This window comes from Clinocottus analis, unplaced genomic scaffold (assembly GCF_023055335.1).
Source record: "Clinocottus analis isolate CAN_PGR_092001 unplaced genomic scaffold, fCliAna1.0.p SCAF_26, whole genome shotgun sequence".
Classification (NCBI taxonomy): domain Eukaryota; kingdom Metazoa; phylum Chordata; class Actinopteri; order Perciformes; family Cottidae; genus Clinocottus; species Clinocottus analis.
Window position 1 is genome coordinate 3,168,229 of NW_027175998.1, and position 15,739 is coordinate 3,183,967.

At 48.4% G+C, this 15,739-nt stretch overlaps 3 protein-coding genes across 8 annotated transcripts in view; 1 reads left to right on the forward strand and 2 right to left on the reverse strand.

Moving 5' to 3' along the window:
* Nucleotide 1: 1 nt before the first annotated feature.
* Nucleotides 2-8,832, reverse strand: uba6 (ubiquitin like modifier activating enzyme 6). 4 transcript variants are annotated; one of them, XM_068592062.1, is made up of 32 exons: nt 8,789-8,832; nt 8,161-8,251; nt 7,920-8,014; nt 7,775-7,803; nt 7,594-7,688; nt 7,385-7,496; nt 7,195-7,275; nt 6,982-7,104; nt 6,720-6,843; nt 6,242-6,345; nt 6,082-6,144; nt 5,684-5,760; nt 5,523-5,589; nt 5,276-5,419; nt 4,979-5,125; nt 4,805-4,885; nt 4,620-4,697; nt 4,326-4,507; nt 4,115-4,220; nt 3,932-4,021; nt 3,757-3,837; nt 3,507-3,635; nt 3,357-3,408; nt 3,175-3,238; nt 3,028-3,097; nt 2,871-2,942; nt 2,647-2,770; nt 2,360-2,553; nt 1,835-1,962; nt 1,651-1,738; nt 1,438-1,532; nt 2-1,360 (listed from the first exon to the last, which is right to left on the reverse strand). In XM_068592062.1, the coding sequence occupies exons 2-32, from the start codon at nt 8,199-8,201 to the stop codon at nt 1,216-1,218; spliced, it is 3,081 nt and encodes a 1,026-aa protein (XP_068448163.1). In that variant the 5' UTR covers nt 8,202-8,251; nt 8,789-8,832; the 3' UTR covers nt 2-1,215. The 4 variants fall into 4 exon arrangements, with proteins under 4 accessions (XP_068448163.1, XP_068448165.1, XP_068448164.1 ...); XM_068592064.1 differs by lacking the exon at nt 8,789-8,832 and adding an exon at nt 8,420-8,756; XM_068592063.1 differs by lacking the exon at nt 8,789-8,832 and adding an exon at nt 8,392-8,756.
* grhprb (glyoxylate reductase/hydroxypyruvate reductase b) lies at nt 8,563-12,854 on the forward strand. 2 transcript variants are annotated; one of them, XM_068592066.1, is made up of 10 exons: nt 8,563-8,744; nt 9,846-10,266; nt 10,639-10,772; nt 10,916-10,988; nt 11,077-11,193; nt 11,285-11,373; nt 11,463-11,567; nt 11,693-11,828; nt 11,934-12,064; nt 12,679-12,854. In XM_068592066.1, the coding sequence occupies exons 2-10, from the start codon at nt 10,079-10,081 to the stop codon at nt 12,798-12,800; spliced, it is 1,095 nt and encodes a 364-aa protein (XP_068448167.1). In that variant the 5' UTR covers nt 8,563-8,744; nt 9,846-10,078; the 3' UTR covers nt 12,801-12,854. The 2 variants fall into 2 exon arrangements, with proteins under 2 accessions (XP_068448167.1, XP_068448168.1); XM_068592067.1 differs by lacking the exon at nt 8,563-8,744 and having other exon boundaries at nt 9,740-10,266.
* An 881-nt stretch (nt 12,855-13,735) lies between these two features.
* LOC137794831 (zinc finger and BTB domain-containing protein 5) overlaps nt 13,736-15,739 on the reverse strand; it is a 6,404-nt gene continuing 4,400 nt past the window's right edge. For both annotated transcript variants that reach the window (XM_068591895.1, XM_068591896.1), the window contains exon 4: nt 13,736-15,739. This exon is cut by the window's right edge and continues 843 nt beyond it. In XM_068591895.1, coding sequence (XP_068447996.1) covers nt 15,410-15,739 — 330 coding nt within the window. In that variant the 3' untranslated portion in view covers nt 13,736-15,409.

Consider the following 15,739-nt stretch of genomic DNA (forward strand, 5'->3'; position numbering starts at 1 on the left):
GTGGTCTCGAGGACATCCTGAAAATCTCACATTTTATTGGACCGTCGGTTGAGTCGTCTGTCACGGGAACATACATCAGTGTCATCGTCACATGTTAACACTGCTTTAATTTTACACTCATGACATTCACGCTCCGTGAAAAAAAGACAAATTCATCACCTCTGGTTACGGGGGAGGAAGCAGCTTTAGTCTTGATTGTATTCTGAATTAAAGTTTATATTTTACGATTCCACTCAAAACTACATTGACTTTATTGCCAATATGAGCCGATGCAGATTATTTCTGAGACCCCTTTTTCACTCGCTTCAGCCGGAACTAAACAGAAGGATGAGACACTTTCCAGAAACGCTTACAGTTTTGGCTTGTTGTTTTCACAATAAACCAGTGCGCCACGACGCTACAGAGCTCAACAACACAGGCTCAGTTTGACACAAATGAGTAAACGAGTAAATAAATACGTGTCACGGACACACCCATAAACAAATGCAACAACAGCAGATTACTTAGAAGAAAAAACAGGAGTGTGATCTCAGATGTTTTGTCAGTGAAAAAGAAAAGAAAAAAGCCTGTGCGTGTGAAACAATTTAAATCATGTCATAATTGAATCTAATCTAGTGTGAACCGGTGTTGATACTGTCATTACTGATGGGTTTAGCTTCAATTAGTGAGTGATTTTACTTTTTTTTTAAGCCTGACAACTACACTTATTTTGGGCCCGACAGACTTAAAAACACTAAACTCCACGGGGCGGGTGTGTTTGGGAGATTGCAGGTTACTGTAAACACAGATTTTAGTTAGACTGACTGCGACAAACAAACAAAAAAAAGATTAATAATCAATTAAGGCATCAACACAGCCGGAGCTGAGCATTCTTCTTTTCTTTTTTTTTTTTTTAAACCAGAGTAGAAAACAGAACAGGAAATATGTACAAAAGGTACAGTTAAGTGCTACTCAAGCAGCCTCGTGTTGGCTCGATCTGGGTGAGGGGGGGAGGGGCAAGACAAACTGGAACCAGGACTGGCCTTTTCTTGTTCCATCACATCCAGAGGTGGAGGAGGGGGGCTGGCGTTGGGGCCCAGGAGCTTTGAGAAGATCCTGAAGGAATCCAGGCGTAGGTCGAGCCCAGGATATCGGGGCGAGGGGAGGGCGGGCGACAATTTACACGAGAGGGAGGGAGGAGTAAGGACACAGGAGGCTCGGGGGGCATCAGGGGCATCAGCGAGAGGTCTCTCCATCGCGGCTGAAGAAGTACCTGATGGGAGGGCCGGGCAGGTCGTCGTCTCCGTCCGCCTCTGGGGCGAATGACACGGTGAGGTCGACGTAGCGGCGGTCCACGGATGGCTTGATCAGCTTCTGCATCCTGATGAGAGGCAGAGGTGATGTTCAGAGGGAGAGGAGGGAATAATAATATCACAAGAAAGAAAGAAAAACACTTACGTGAGCTTGAGTCTCTTGGAGTGTCCCGGCATCACCGGCACGTAGAGCATCTTCACACCGTGGACGACCATCGTGGGTTCAATGCCGTACTTTTCCTGGAAGACGACAAAAAACGTTAAAAACAAACCGCACAACGAGACACGACACATAAAAGCAATTACAAACCTCAGGGAGGGAATTCGTTCATCTGAACAAAAAGAAATGCGATCTCACCCTCACTGCGTTGATGAAGTCAGAGAGGGTGAAGTCCTCGTGGCCAAAGATAGTCCAACAGTCCCAGATGGAGAAGTAAATGTTGTCCCTGGGGAAGACGTCAGACAGCATCATGCAGTGAGAGGAGGGGGGGGGAACAAAACTTAACAGGTGTTTTATCGCTTTCGAGGAGTCGTGCGCTTACCTGATGAGTGACTGTTTCACTTGGGCCGGCTCGGTGAGCACCATGACGGGGATGGCCAAGTTGAAGAAGCAGTTCTTGAAGGACTCAAACTCGTAGCCTCCGATGACCTTGACCAACTCCAAGGCAACCTGAATGAGTCAGATACGTTTAAAAAAACGGGCCGATCACACGAGACGCGACTCTCAAAAAAGCGTCACTACTGAAACCATTTCATGCGCGCCTTTTAAACGCCGCACGTCTCATTTTTCTAGCGCTAAAAGTTCATCACTGTCATTCTCGGCCAAAGCAGCCAATCGGTTTAAGCAAGAGGCGGGCTTTATTCCTTCCTGCTGTCATGTGGTGTGAACAGCGGGGAATTCAAAAGAAAATGGCCTCCGACGAGGCGCTAATGTTAGCGGTATTTAATTACGAAGAGCTTTACAATTCTAGATAGGTATAATCAACTTTTCTCCGGGTGTTTCAAAACAAAATGGCGGCAGCTTTTAACCATCAACATCGCATCATTTCCCAAAAAACATCTCTCACCAGTCCGGCCACGGCGGCGGTCGCAGTGGCGATGGCGGGGATGATCTTGCCGGCGATCCGCTTGGTCTTGAGTCGGTCGGCCGGCTCGATGGCGTACATCCTGGCTCTCAGGGCGGACGCCGCCGTCACGAAGTCCATGTGGCCGTTGCCGTCGTCGTCCTTCTCAAACTGCAGCGGGCTCACCTGTAACCGCTCTGCGCGTGGAAGACAGAAGACAGCGCCGCCGGAGGGTTAGAAGAGGCTTCGCGCTACTCTTTGGCGTCGTTTCTTTTCCTGTACTCGTGCACCTGCGGTGACGTTGTCCGCGGCAATGGCCTGCTCCAGCTGTGCGATGGCCTCCCTCTCCTCCTCGCTGCTCAGAGGCAACTTGACCGAATCGGGCTTCTTTGCCGTCTCGTCGGTCTCTATACACTACACAGGGACAGATCAATCAAATCAGAGTATGAGACTTTTTTGCGCAGTTTAACGCTACGATAGAATCCTACAGGACCAGCTGAGGGACGACGCTCACTTTCTCTGAGGGCCTGTACTCTGGAATCTTGACATTTAAGAGAAGCCTGGTCACCTCCTCTTCAGTGACGTCCTGATGAAGAAGAAAAAAAGTCCAGTCAGTCAGTAACCGTGTGTGGGCACGCGCGTGTGTGTTTGTATACGAGCATGTGACCTACCTTTTGTGAGTAAGGGATGTTGTAAATCCCGGCGAAGAGCCGGGCCGTACTGACGATGAAACCAAAGTGCCTGACGGGGAAACGAGGAATCGTTAAGCTTAGATGTGAAGCGTACGACACAAGAGTGAAACTGCAGCGCATACTCACAAAGAATCTTTCAAGTCAAAATCAACCGGCGCTGGAGGTCTTTTTGGGGACTGCCAAAACAAACCTGAGGAAGGGAAGACAAATATTCTGTATTCTTTGCTCTTGAAGACGATGTATATGGAAATAATTTGATAACTTTAGGAGGAAAACGTGTGTCTGAGAGACAAAACATAATAACTTACTTCCATCTTTTAACCTGGTGTCTAGGGGGAAAGAGTGTAACAGTTGGAGGGCCTACAGACAGAAACAACATTATTGTGGCGCTGACAACAACACGAGTGTGTGTGTGTGTGTGTGTGCATGCGATCTATTAAATGAACAGGATTTCTTACCTTTCTCTTGAAGTACTTTTCAAATTTCAGGCGTGCGAAAGTGACGCACTGATCCCACCGGCTGGGCCGCTTGCTCAGCAGCTTGATGACCTGGAATGACCCCTCCAGACTTTCCCCCATCTGCATCCTCTACACAGAAACACACACACACACACACACACACTCTTTATAAAAAAAAAAGTTTTATACATTGCTGGCAAAGACTACTTCAAACCAGTGGGAACAACACTCGTGCCATACAGAGTCTTACCTGCAGCACCACTTCGACAGAGGGGTGCGTCTGCCAGAACGAGTTGTACATGGAGGGCTTGTGTGCAAACAGATTCTCAAACTAGACAAAAGTAAATGTTTTAGAATTAGCACACGCACGTCTACGGTTAAAAAAACTAAAACAAAAGAAGTCGTTGTGTTTTGAGCTGGCTGACCTTGTCTCTGGCCCACTGGATGGTGTGCTCGATGACAGAAGGGAAGGACTTGAGGGTGCAGAAGGGGATCTCCTCTTCTGGGGGGTCCCTCTGGTGAGCAAAGCAAATGATCACTGTGAAAGGTCTGCATCTGGGACTGCCAGTCCACAAAAAACACAAAGATGGTCACACACACACACTCACATGGCTATTGTAGGACTCTGTCAAATTTGGCACGATGATTTCTGTGTGTCCTTTAGTTCCCATGGTGCCGGAGTCCAGGAGGGGTTTCTGATTGGATAAACAGCGGCTGAAAAAACAAAAACCCGCGATTTCACTCGTTTGCCAAAACCGTAAACGAAACTCGGCCTCCGATTCAGGCCAAAAAAAGTCACTTTAAATGTTTGCTGCCGACCTGTCCACGTATCTGCGGGCCTCCACGTTGTCCAGCGCGGTGACCACCAGGTTCAAGCGGGAGAAGAAGGAGTCGTTGTAGACGCTCTCGGTGGCAGGACACACCTTGTGGAGGTGAGCGTCCACCTGCAGGTCCGGGTTGATTTCCAGAGTGGCTTCTGCTGCCGTGGTGCTCTTCGGTTTCTGAGGCGCCGCGGTAGAGGGAAAAAAAAAGAAAGAAGTGTGGTTGTGGTGGATTCTGATCACGATTCTTGTGACTATATAATTAATACTGCATTGAAAAAAAAAGGTTCACTTGTATGTGATGTGGTCTGAAGAGGAACTGCCGATTGAGGTTAGACTTCTCTATGAGGTCGGGGTCCGTGATGCACACCTGAGGAGACGCAGAGTACAAATATTCACCGAAACGCACAGCGACGAGCCGGGGAAACTGTACCGAGGCGGACCGACGAGAGGAAAGAGCACCGAGGGAACGCCCACCTCCCCTGAGCAGCTGGCCAATCCCACGCCAAGCAGGGCGAAGTTTTTCAGCATTTCACAGCCGATGGCCCCGCAGCCCACCTGAAGGAGGAGACATTGCATTGTTCTTTTGTTTTGTTTTTGGACAAGAATCTTAAAAAGGATTGAACGTTTATGTGCGGCCGCGACCCTCACCATGAAGACCCTGAGCTTGTGCAGTTCCAGGCACATGGATTCACCGATGCAGGCTCGCAACCCGTCGTAGCGGTCGCCCCTCGGGGAAAACTCCTCGACGGAGACGGACTGAAGCGGCCGGACTACCTCGATGGCGTCGAGGTAGAACTAAACGCAGAAGAAGCAAAATGAGGAGATGAAAGTAACTTGAATTTGTTTTAAAAAGGATGTCAAGAATTCAGGAAACACTATTAAAGCTACTTGTTTAACAGGAGGGGGGGGGGGAAATGAGCGCTGCGGTCAAATTAAGGGACCCACCCATTGCTGCAGCGGAGCAAACTTCCCCGTGATGGCCTTCAGGACTTCCTGGCTGGCTAGACCTCCCACAGTGGCAGCTAACGGAGGGAGAGTTCCTCTCGCTGTTCTCGACAGACAGCGCACCAACTCGGCGTTCACGGAGGCCTGGAGCGGAAAGAGAAGACGTTGAGGCGTCCGTTTTGCGTCTGTGCAGGTTCAAGAAAATCAAAGCATGAGGGAAGAAAAGGAAAAAGAAAACGACGCTCACTTTGTTCTTGAGAGTTCCATTCACTTCCTCTGTTAGCTTCAGTAAAACCTCAGCATCCTGCGAGCACCTGATGGCATGAAGAGTAAGAAAAAAAACACTCAACAACTTCACACACATTCAAGTCCACGGCCAGGAGAAGTGGTATGACATGTTGAGTTTACCCGACGTTGGGGAGTCTGCTGTGCTGCTCCTGGAACGTGTCCAGAGCCGTCATGGCTGCATGGATCTGAAGTGGTGCCTGATGGGTACATACAAAAAAGGGGGAGAATTATACGGCAAACTGCTTAGTTAAACTCAAAGTAATTTGTAAAATACAGCAGTTATGCTCACTTTCTAAGACTTGATAAGAATAAAAACGCAACACAAGTTTACTTAGAAGCCATGTGATACAACTGGTTTGTACACACACAATCCAAACTTGTTTTATACTGGTTATGTTTTTTGGTGAAGTGCCCCAGCTTTGCCGTAGCCCTGGGTTAAGCCCAAAGTCATCTGGCTTACCAGCTCTTTAAACCTCACTTTGCCACGCAGCACCACGGGAACATCTTTTAACCCTCACCTCTGGTTTACTGAAGTCTGGTGTCAAGACCCGAGGATCACACAGCTGTCTCTCTAATGTCTCCTAAAACACAGCAGGGACACACAAACACAGAGTAGGTTTATTCAAATAAATAAAAAATGGGTTCCTCTGCAATATTTCTGGCAACCACTCAACTTACAAATCTGTACGTCTTGGGGGTTTTCACCAGAACAAAGAAGCCTCCATGTGCATATTGTTGTAGTTGGGATGTGTCGCCTATTGCAAAGCTGTGAGGGGAAAGAACTAATACCACACACACACACGCACACACACACACACACACACACACACACACACACACGCACACACGCACGCACACACGCACGCACACACACACGCACGCACACACACACGCTTTAGATTAGATTAATGCGCTCTTATGACACTTCATTAAGAAAATCTGTTATTAAATGAGCTTCTTGAAATAGTTCAAAAAGTGACAAAAATAACAGAGTATGTTATGATATATAGCACATTTGTTTCGCCTCAAATACATATTATTAACGATATTCTAAATGTTGTGTAACTCTGTAATTCATCGGTAATGCCGCTGTCACAATAATAAAAACATGCAGTAAAAAACAGCCACGTCATCATCGTCAATGTGGGAATAATACCTGAAACGGGCCGAGCGCTGCCATTGACCTCCACCATGCCGTTGACCTCTCTGAAGACAACGCTCTGGCCGGTCTGGAGGCCGTGCGGCTGGTTGTCCATGCAGGTTACCACGCCAGGACTGTCCTAAAGGGTCCAAATGAAATGGAAAAAAAGAGAGATCAAATCTCGCTCATTTTACATCTCACAAATAAAAACAATGGTCCGACAGGAAGAAGATAGATAGATGGATAGTTGATAGACTGTCAGAAGTGTTCAAGCTACCCGAGTGATACTTTGGATGAAAATCTCCTTGTGCTCCTCTCCAGTGGGATCCGACACCTCAAACTCCTCTCCGAAATCACAGAACACTCGTACGCAGATGCCGTACGCGTCACAGCCGATGAACTGGAAAGACGAGGTGAAAAAAAGAAGAAACGGTTTAGCTCACGTTTGACTCGTCGGTGCAAGTCGCTCTGCGTGGGACAGTCGACTTACTCTGATAGGGGGCTGATGGGAGTGGCAGAAGTTGTTCACTCTCTTCTGGAGGCTCAATCGGGCTTCAGTCAGAATCACACACTGCAGGAGAGGACAGAGAACAATGCAGTTTGGAACAAGTGGGCGCTTTGGGATGACGCCTGCGAGAGGATCAAGTTGAAGGATTGGTGAATAAAAAGCGGCGCCTTGCCTGGTACTTTCCGAGGAAGCCGAGGTCGGTGTTGTCGTCCAGAGCCAAGGAGGACACGTCGACGTGGACGTACGGGTTCAGCTCTGCGACCCGGGGGCACACCGCCTCCACCCTGCGGAGAAAGAAGGGATGTGTCAGATGGTGCGCTCTAATTGGGGAGGTGGAGAGCCGGCGGGAGCGGCCCGACGTTGTGCCGAGGTGCATCTCACCTGCTCTTCTGGCCCAACACGTCCTCTTTGTGGATGAAGAAGTTGGTGCCCAGATCAGAGGTTTCGCACTGCTTCGTGTCGTGAAGCGTGACTCCCTGCAAACAAACAAAAAAAACAATTGATGAGGCCGCAGGAAGACCGACTCAAAACACTCTGCGTTGAAACAGGAAACACTGCATACCTTCACGCCGGCCAGGACGATGTTCTTTGCTGCGGAGCCAGAACAAAAGAGTGTCAAACCACAATTGAGGGATGTCCATCGAAAGGCATTGAGTATCTCAATGCAGTGCAGTCGTGCAATATTGTGACATGCATCCCAACGTTACCTATCTCGATTCCCAGTCCTCCCATTCCACTGAGAAAGACTGAGGACTGGGCCATCTGGTGCATGGCGGTGTCTCCCAGCACATATCGCTGGCGGCTGGACGGAGAAAGAGAGGGGCAGGAAGAGGAAGTGTCAGTAAGTGAGAGATAGGACTGTGGTTGACTGTGCTACGCAGCACTGTAATGGGACGTTATCTGTTGTTTAAGTGCTTCAATCAAAGTGACAGAGGTTACTGGACTTGCCTGTAAAGAGAGTCGTCGATCTCCATCGAGTCTGCAGCCATGCCGGGAGGGGAAGAGGGGGGAAGTTAACTGTCAGAGACAACGGCTCTACCTGGAGAATGACACAAGAAGTACAAGCAGGGATGAACAAAGCTAGAGAAAAATAACCGTGCAGGTTGTCACCGGTGTTAACCCTAAAACCAACGCCCTGTTGTGGGTTAGCTAAACGGCTAACTTCACTCACACACACACCCGCTGACTCTTAACATTAGTTTGTCACCGATGTAGTTGAACCCGGCGGCTGGCAGTCGCGCGCGCAAATGCAAACGGACTGTCTCGAGCCAACGCGGTGACGTGTTTCAACGAGCAGCGGTGCAGCGGTTCAGTTAGCTACCGTGGTAACCCGCGGGCGGAGAGCTCGGCGTTAGCTGCTACGGCTAGCTAGCTAGCGCCGAGTGCCACTGCTGCCTGGTGCCGGTGGCGAGGACACTTTGTAGTAAACTCGTTAAAAGTGATGACGCCCACGTTGGGCTCCGGGTAACGGCCCAGGGGTCGACAGCGGCTTTAGGTGTTTTTTTGTCGTCCTACCGATCCGCGTGAAAGAGGTGCCGTGAATGTTGTTAAAATGAGACAAATATTTGCACGGTACCTGTCAGTATGCGCGACGGGCTATAGGGAATGAATGGTTGTGACTGGTTAAAAACTTGGGAGTTGTTCCGGGTTATTGAAATCACGTGACCAAGGTCATCCAATCCGTGTACAGTATTTTACAGGACGAACTTGTGATTCAAAACTGAATGCATTGACTACATCCGATCCAAAATACAGCTAATATTCTGTTCTATTATCATGTTTGAGTCTCAATCAAATATACTTATAGGCCCAGGACAAAAATACTGAATCAGGGTATTGTTATAAAATATATGAATAAAAAAAAATGGAAAAAAAGAAAAGAAAAATATCGAAAGGGGTATACAGTATTGCATTGTACAGATTAATGATTAATAATAATTGTAAAAAAACTAAATTATAATAATAATATAAAAGTTTGGGATTTGAGCTGTGGCATCACCTTCTCAAAGCATTTGTGAGGTAGTGTCACAGTGTTTATAAGTCATCGAAAAAGCATTGTATCCTCTTTTTTCATGATGACATAGACAAAGAATACATTGATTTGATTATCCATGTATTTTATTCATATTTATTATTGTTTTTAAGCAGGTAAATGCCAGAATCAAGAATACCTCCACACTATTTCAACCTTAAAAAAAAGAAATACCCTTGCAAAATGTTTGTAAATTCATTGATATGTTTCTTTTGAATTATTTCATTGTGCATGTGAATCTCAGCTCCACTTGAGAAAGTAAGTAAGGAGGACAGATCGCTGAACCGGTCCCAGCCAGAGAGAACACAACACAGCCTTTGGGTCTTCCACTGTGTAAAGACACAAAGGTCGACAGCTCGAGTGAAACATTGACACACCGACTGGGTTTGATTTGTTTCTGGGAGATGATTTGAGGGGAAAACAGGTCTAGTGCGGTTTAAAAATATATATATATTATGTAATTTTGTGTGTGTGTGTGTAAGGAGAGATAAAAAAAAAAGTTCCTGTGTCTTTTTTACCTCTTTATATCTGTGTTGTAAAACACATATCTCTTCGGCCTGATCTCTGGGTAAAGATTTGACTTTGTGCTTCTTGTGTTTAGTTTGTCTCAGACAGACAGTATCCGTCAACATCAGGACTTCAGAGACACCCTCCCTCGAATCACATTGGTCAAGGACACACACACGCAGGAACCTCCCCTCTCTGAATGAACTGGAGCCAAAATCACGCACATGCACACAACAGGACTTTTCTGAACTCCAAAGTGACACCGGTCGCCCCTCGGACCTCTTGATTCGCTCTCTCTCTCTCTCTCTCTCTCTCTCTCTCTTGGCAATGTGGTGCAGTCGTATGGCTCTGCGTCGGCTCCAGCGGATCACTGCTGCTGCTGCTGCTGCTCCACCACCACCACTGACTGGGGGTCTTACAAGCCACGCGAGGCGAGAGATGTCAACCTTGCAACGGGTGTATGTCACCCGACAGATCCCACCCGAGGGCCTGAGGATCCTCCGGGAATCTGGACAGTGAGTGTCCCGTTCGGTCCCTTGGAAAGTCGTTGGAGTGGATTGCGTCATGCGAAAAAGCCCCTCTTTTTTAGATAGACCTGCTTTCTGGAGTTCATCATTTACTCTGCGTAAACAGGGCTGCTGATCGTTGCCCTTGGGTTGGTCAGATAAGACTGGGAGCTGAAATTGTCCACCACCTCATAGCAGAGCTGAAGAAACCTCTATACCTCTGTACCTCAAAAGGTCCCAGTATTTTCGTGGAAACAGACAGCTCGAGATGCATCCTAGTAGTAGGAACACCAACGAAACGCTTGTACGCTCGATGCCATTTCTTCTGTGGACGATTAAGAAATGCCTTTGACCTGGACCGTGTTTGTGTCTCCCCTCCAGGGTGCAGGTGGACCTGTGGGACTCCGACGACGTCTCCGTGCCCAGGGATGAGCTCCTGCGGCGAGTCAGAGGCGTGGACGGTCTGGTCTGCGTGCTGACGGAGAAGATCGATGCAGAGCTGCTGGACGCTGCAGGTTGGGGGAGGATGTGTGTTTGTGTGTGTGTGTGTGTGTGTGTGTGTGTGTGTGTGTGTGTGTGTGTGTGGAGCAGTTGAGCCGCCAATGCAATAAAAAGCCCTGCGTTCATTTTATAAATGTTTCGAGGTGTACTCTCGCAGGTCCAAACCTGAAGGTCCTCAGCACCATGTCGGTGGGATTCGACCATCTGTCTTTGGAGGAGCTGAAGAAAAGGTCACTCATCTTTTTATCTCCTTGAGACACATCAAAGTCGAAGGTGGTAATGTATTTAATGTGTGTGTGTCTGTGTGCACCCCCGCAGAGGGATCCGTGTAGGCTACACCCCGGATGTCCTGACCGACTCTGTGGCCGAGCTGACTGTGGCTCTGCTGCTCACCACGTCCAGGAGGCTCATAGAGGCCACACATGAAGCCAAGACGTGACTAACCACACACACCCAGATGGTGAAGAGAACAGTTTTTGTGGGAGGGGTTGAAGGTTAAACTCTCTCTCTCCCCTTCTCCTGTCAGTGGCGGCTGGGGCACATGGAGAACCCTGTGGCTGTGTGGACACGAGCTGGCCAACAGCACCGTGGGGATCCTGGGCCTGGGGAGGATCGGTGAGCACGCGCACGCGCCGGTCCATCAAACCGCCATCGCCGTACAAAACAAACAAAACAACACAATGCTTCTCACTTTGTGTTTACAGGTGTGGCCATCGCCGAGCGCCTGGCCCCCTTCAAGGTCAAGAAGTTCATCTACGCCGACGTGGCCCCCAGGCCCGAGCTGGCCGGCGTCATCGGCGCAGAGTACGGTGAGGATTGTTGAGATGTACCCACCGCCTTCACCCCCCCAATGTCACAGCTCTTTAAATGACACGTCGGGCCTTTGATTTTCTTATTGCCATGGACGCCGTCTCCCCCCGGGGTTGGGCCACAGTCTCCTTCGACGAGCTGGCCGAGCGGTCGGATTTCCTGACCGTGTGCTGCGCTTTGACGCCGGAGACCAAGGAGATCTGCAACAAGCGCCTCTTCTCCAAGATGAAGGACACCTCCATCTTCATCAACACAAGCAGGTGCATGGATCACTTCAGACCCCCCGGTTGCTCGTGTCGTGAAATACTCGAGTGTACGGCGCCCGTCGAGCCGCTCTAATCCCGGTCTTTCTGTTGCGCGTTAAGGGGTGGCGTGGTGAACCAGGAGGACCTGTATGAGGCGCTGTCCACGGGCCAGATTGCGGGAGCCGGGTTGGATGTGACTGTGCCGGAGCCCCTGCCCACAGACCACCCGCTCTTCACCCTCAAAAACTGCGGTGAGTTTCAGACCCCACCCAAAAAAAAACTCACCTTTTTCTCTCTTACCTGTGGTGGCATTTATCAATCTGCGTTGTTTTAGTGGGAGTGGCCTAACGGCACTATTTTCCTATTTTCTTTCGACCATTGTTGAAGTTTTTCCCCAAATGGGATTTCATTTTCGGAGCTTTTGAGCACCACGAGCCACGATTGTCATAAGAGTCCCATTTTATTGGAGCGATCCTTCAAAATCAGAGTATCGGCGGTTCGATCCCCGGCTCTGCTGGTGCATGTCCGTGTGTCCTCGGGCAAGACAGTTAACCCAAAATGGCTCCCATGGCTGTGTCTATACGGTGTATGGATAGGTAGTCCTGATGGGCAGGTGTCACCTTGCATGGTAGCTCCTCCCATCAGCGTGTGAATGATGACGAGTTAAAGCGCTTTGAGTGGTCAAAAGACAAGAAAAGCGTGTACAAGTACAGTCCATTGACCATGTCCGAAACTTGGCATCTCACACCAAAACAGTCCAGATTGATAACTCGCACTAAAGGTATACAATGTCGCTTTAATTTGAGGGTGATAAGGTTCTGGATGTGACCTTCTGGGGCCTCATGTCTAAATCCTCCTCCCACAGTGATCCTCCCGCACATTGCCAGCGCCTCTTACAGCACCCGCAACGCCATGTCTGCCATGGCGGCGAACAACCTCCTGCTGGGCCTGCGGGGTGAGCCGATGATCAAAGAGCTCCAGCCGTAAAGATGGAGGCGAACCAGCAGCTCAACCCGTGTGCCACTTTATTGAGATTCTAAATAAAACCACTGCTTCACCTTTCTAACGCTACACGCTTCACGTTTTGATCTCCTGTCAAACTCCACGTGTAAAATAACCGTGTGTTTCTTGTGCGTGGACATCAGCTTGCACCCAAAACAAATTCTCCAGCAGCCAAATTGAATTTCCTCGTTTTTTTTTATTCAGTCTATACACCAACTGAACGTACAGTACAATCTTCATAGCCTTCAACAGCGAAAAGACAAACACGTAGTCCTCCCGTGGTTACGTTATTTTAAGTATACAGAAAAACACACATATACACAGGAATACTTCAGATTTGGCATATTAACAAAAAGCCCAGCTTTTCAAGCTATAGGGCATAAGGCAGTGACTTTCATAATCAAAATTTTGTATGCATTTGAACATTTTGGCATATTCATACAGGAAGGGAGGAGGAGGGGGGCGGGGGAGGGTAGTCAGTGCATTTTTCAGAGGTTCACATTAACCGTTTACAGCTTTTAGAAGACAGCACCATGACGGTCCTCCATTGTTAAGAGGACTCTCCTTCTGCATTGCTCAAGAGCACGACCGCGACTTCGCCGCTGATTCCACGGCGTGACGGTTACAGCTTTACGTCTGCAGGGAGACACACCCTACGAGGAGATACACTATCTGGAGATATACAAAAAAAAAAAAGTCAAGGTCATCTGTTATGTGCCTTGAGTTCAAAAATGTCACTCAGTAACAGTGTTATGACTAAAACAAAGAAGAAGAAGAAGAAGAAGAAGAAGAAGAAGAAGAAGAAGAAGAAGAAGAAGAAGAAGAAGAAGAAGAAGAAGAAGAAGAAGAAGAAGAAGAAGAAGAAGAAGAAGAAGAAGAAGAAGAAGAAGAAGAAGAAGAAGAAGAAGAAGAAGAAGAAGAAGAAGAAGAAGAAGAAGAAGAAGAAGAAGAAGAAGAAGAAGAAGAAGAAGAAGAAGAAGGAAAGTAGACTAAGGTGCTGGACTAGGAATGGAGGCCGACGAGTGTTTGCAGTAACAGTCAGACATTCAAAGTACTCAAATTAACACAAAAAACGCAACTGAAAAAACTCCTGAAATAAAATTAAAAAAAGTATTAAAGACAACCATTAGCGTGAAGCCCCGCCTCCCTCCAGTGAGGTTGGGTAATTACAATACAGCAACGTTTTCACACAGTCCAGTAAACATAGTTTTATGTTGTTGTTTTTTAAAAGAAAGAGGAAAGTATGATTTGTCAAAGTGCTTCACTAAAAGATGTATAAAGACACGCGAGTATAAAGCTCTATCAAGTACAGTAGCAAAAACAAACAAACGATGTTGAGTTCTTCGGGAGTCGTTTTGTCTCTCCTCTGAGAGACATGTCGGAACGGACCATAAATGTGCAATATTTACATTTCTAAAGCCCTTTTTTTTCTTTTTAAACAGGTGCTGAACCTCAGCATATCCTTCAGTACTGCATTACCTTTTGAACAAACACACACACACAAACACACACTGTACACACGAGAACACTTAGCCCACGTGTGTGGCCGGTCTGTGACACAGCAGAGACTCAGTCAGTAACCAAAGAGGAGGAAATGCCATAATTGCAAGAATTGCAAAAAAAAAAGAGAAGCAAATTGTGCCACGTAACGAAACAAAATAAGGTGCGTTTATAGGCATAATTCAATTCTCAAAAAGAGACCGCAAGGCCCGGTAAATGCTGCCATTTTCTTTAACTTTCACAAGATTGCCTCGAGTGTTATCACTTCGGTAATAAAATAGTTTTGTCAAGTCGAGAAAACGGCAGATTCTCCGTCATCTTTCCCGTCGGTTGAACTCAAATTGGACTCAATCTGCCTTTTAGATTCACAGCCAGCACCGAGGGGCCTGCAACCAGACAGGTTTTTAATACTCGTGGGGCGTCACTTGTGGCACACGGACCGAATCCGCCGTCTGTACGACTGTCCTCGCGCAGAACACGGCCCGTATGCAGGAGTACGGCGGTCTGATGCGGCACATTTTCCAAACGCAGGGGAGAGCGAAAGAGAAAAAAGAAGAATGGAGCGGAATATTTGTACATATTTGTTCTTGGTGTTGGCACTTAAACAGATGCCTTTCTCTCTCTCTCTCACACAGACACACACACACACTGAGGGCGCTTAGCAGGAAAAGGGATCACCTCAACAGGTCTACATCTCACGAACATGGCACCATGAATAAAGACAACATAGCGAACACTGTGGCAGCTCCAAAACAAAAAACCTCGGGACTGGCCCGACACCTCCAAGGGGGCGTTTACACGTGGAGAGCTGTGGTTTTTAATACCATGAATCCAGAACGACACATCCTTTGTGTCCCTGTAGTCCTCCTACGACTAAAAAAACGGGCTCGCAAAGACTTCAGCCGCCACGGTCGGCAGCGCGGGTTTCTCGGAAAACAAAAAGACATGATCGACCCCATCTTTGGTCTGTCGTCGGGACGGAACATCCGCCCGCTCTGCCGCCGCTTCGGAACATTTCGTTGTTTTTTTGGGGGGTGGGGGCTTTTAATCCGGCTCGTCGCTGGTCCCACTCGGAGGCGGCGGCGGCGGCGGCCCTACAGCAGGGCGTTGGACATGTTGCTGTTCTGCCAGCGCAGGCAGGTGGTCTTGCAGTGCTTGTACAGGTGGGAGGACTGGCTGAAGCGCTTGCCGCACTTGAGACAAGCGTAGGGTTTCTCCCCCGTGTGCACGCGGATGTGTTTCTTGCAGTCGGTCAGCGTGAGGAAGGTCTTGCAGCAGATTTTGCACGCGTACTTGCGGGCGCCCTCCACCACCAGGACATTGTGCTCCGACAGCGCCTTCTTGCACTTGGACAGGACGTCCGCCGAGGCGCGGGTCAGCTGCGGCGGGTAGGAGGCGGGCCGGCCGCCGCTCATGTCGTAGCC

Coding starts and splice junctions, on each gene's coding strand:
- uba6 (XM_068592062.1), bottom strand. CDS start 8,201: ATGGCTGCAGACTCGATGGAGATCGACGACTCTCTTTACAG. Junction 5,126..5,275: donor TTGCTCCGCTGCAGCAATGG/GTGGGTCCCTTA, acceptor TTCTGCGTTTAG/TTCTACCTCGACGCCATCGA. Junction 2,554..2,646: donor CGCGGACAACGTCACCGCAG/GTGCACGAGTAC, acceptor TTCCACGCGCAG/AGCGGTTACAGGTGAGCCCG.
- grhprb (XM_068592066.1), top strand. CDS start 10,079: ATGTGGTGCAGTCGTATGGCTCTGCGTCGGCTCCAGCGGATCACTGCT. Junction 11,374..11,462: donor CCTGGGCCTGGGGAGGATCG/GTGAGCACGCGC, acceptor TTGTGTTTACAG/GTGTGGCCATCGCCGAGCGC. Junction 11,568..11,692: donor CGTCATCGGCGCAGAGTACG/GTGAGGATTGTT, acceptor GTTGGGCCACAG/TCTCCTTCGACGAGCTGGCC.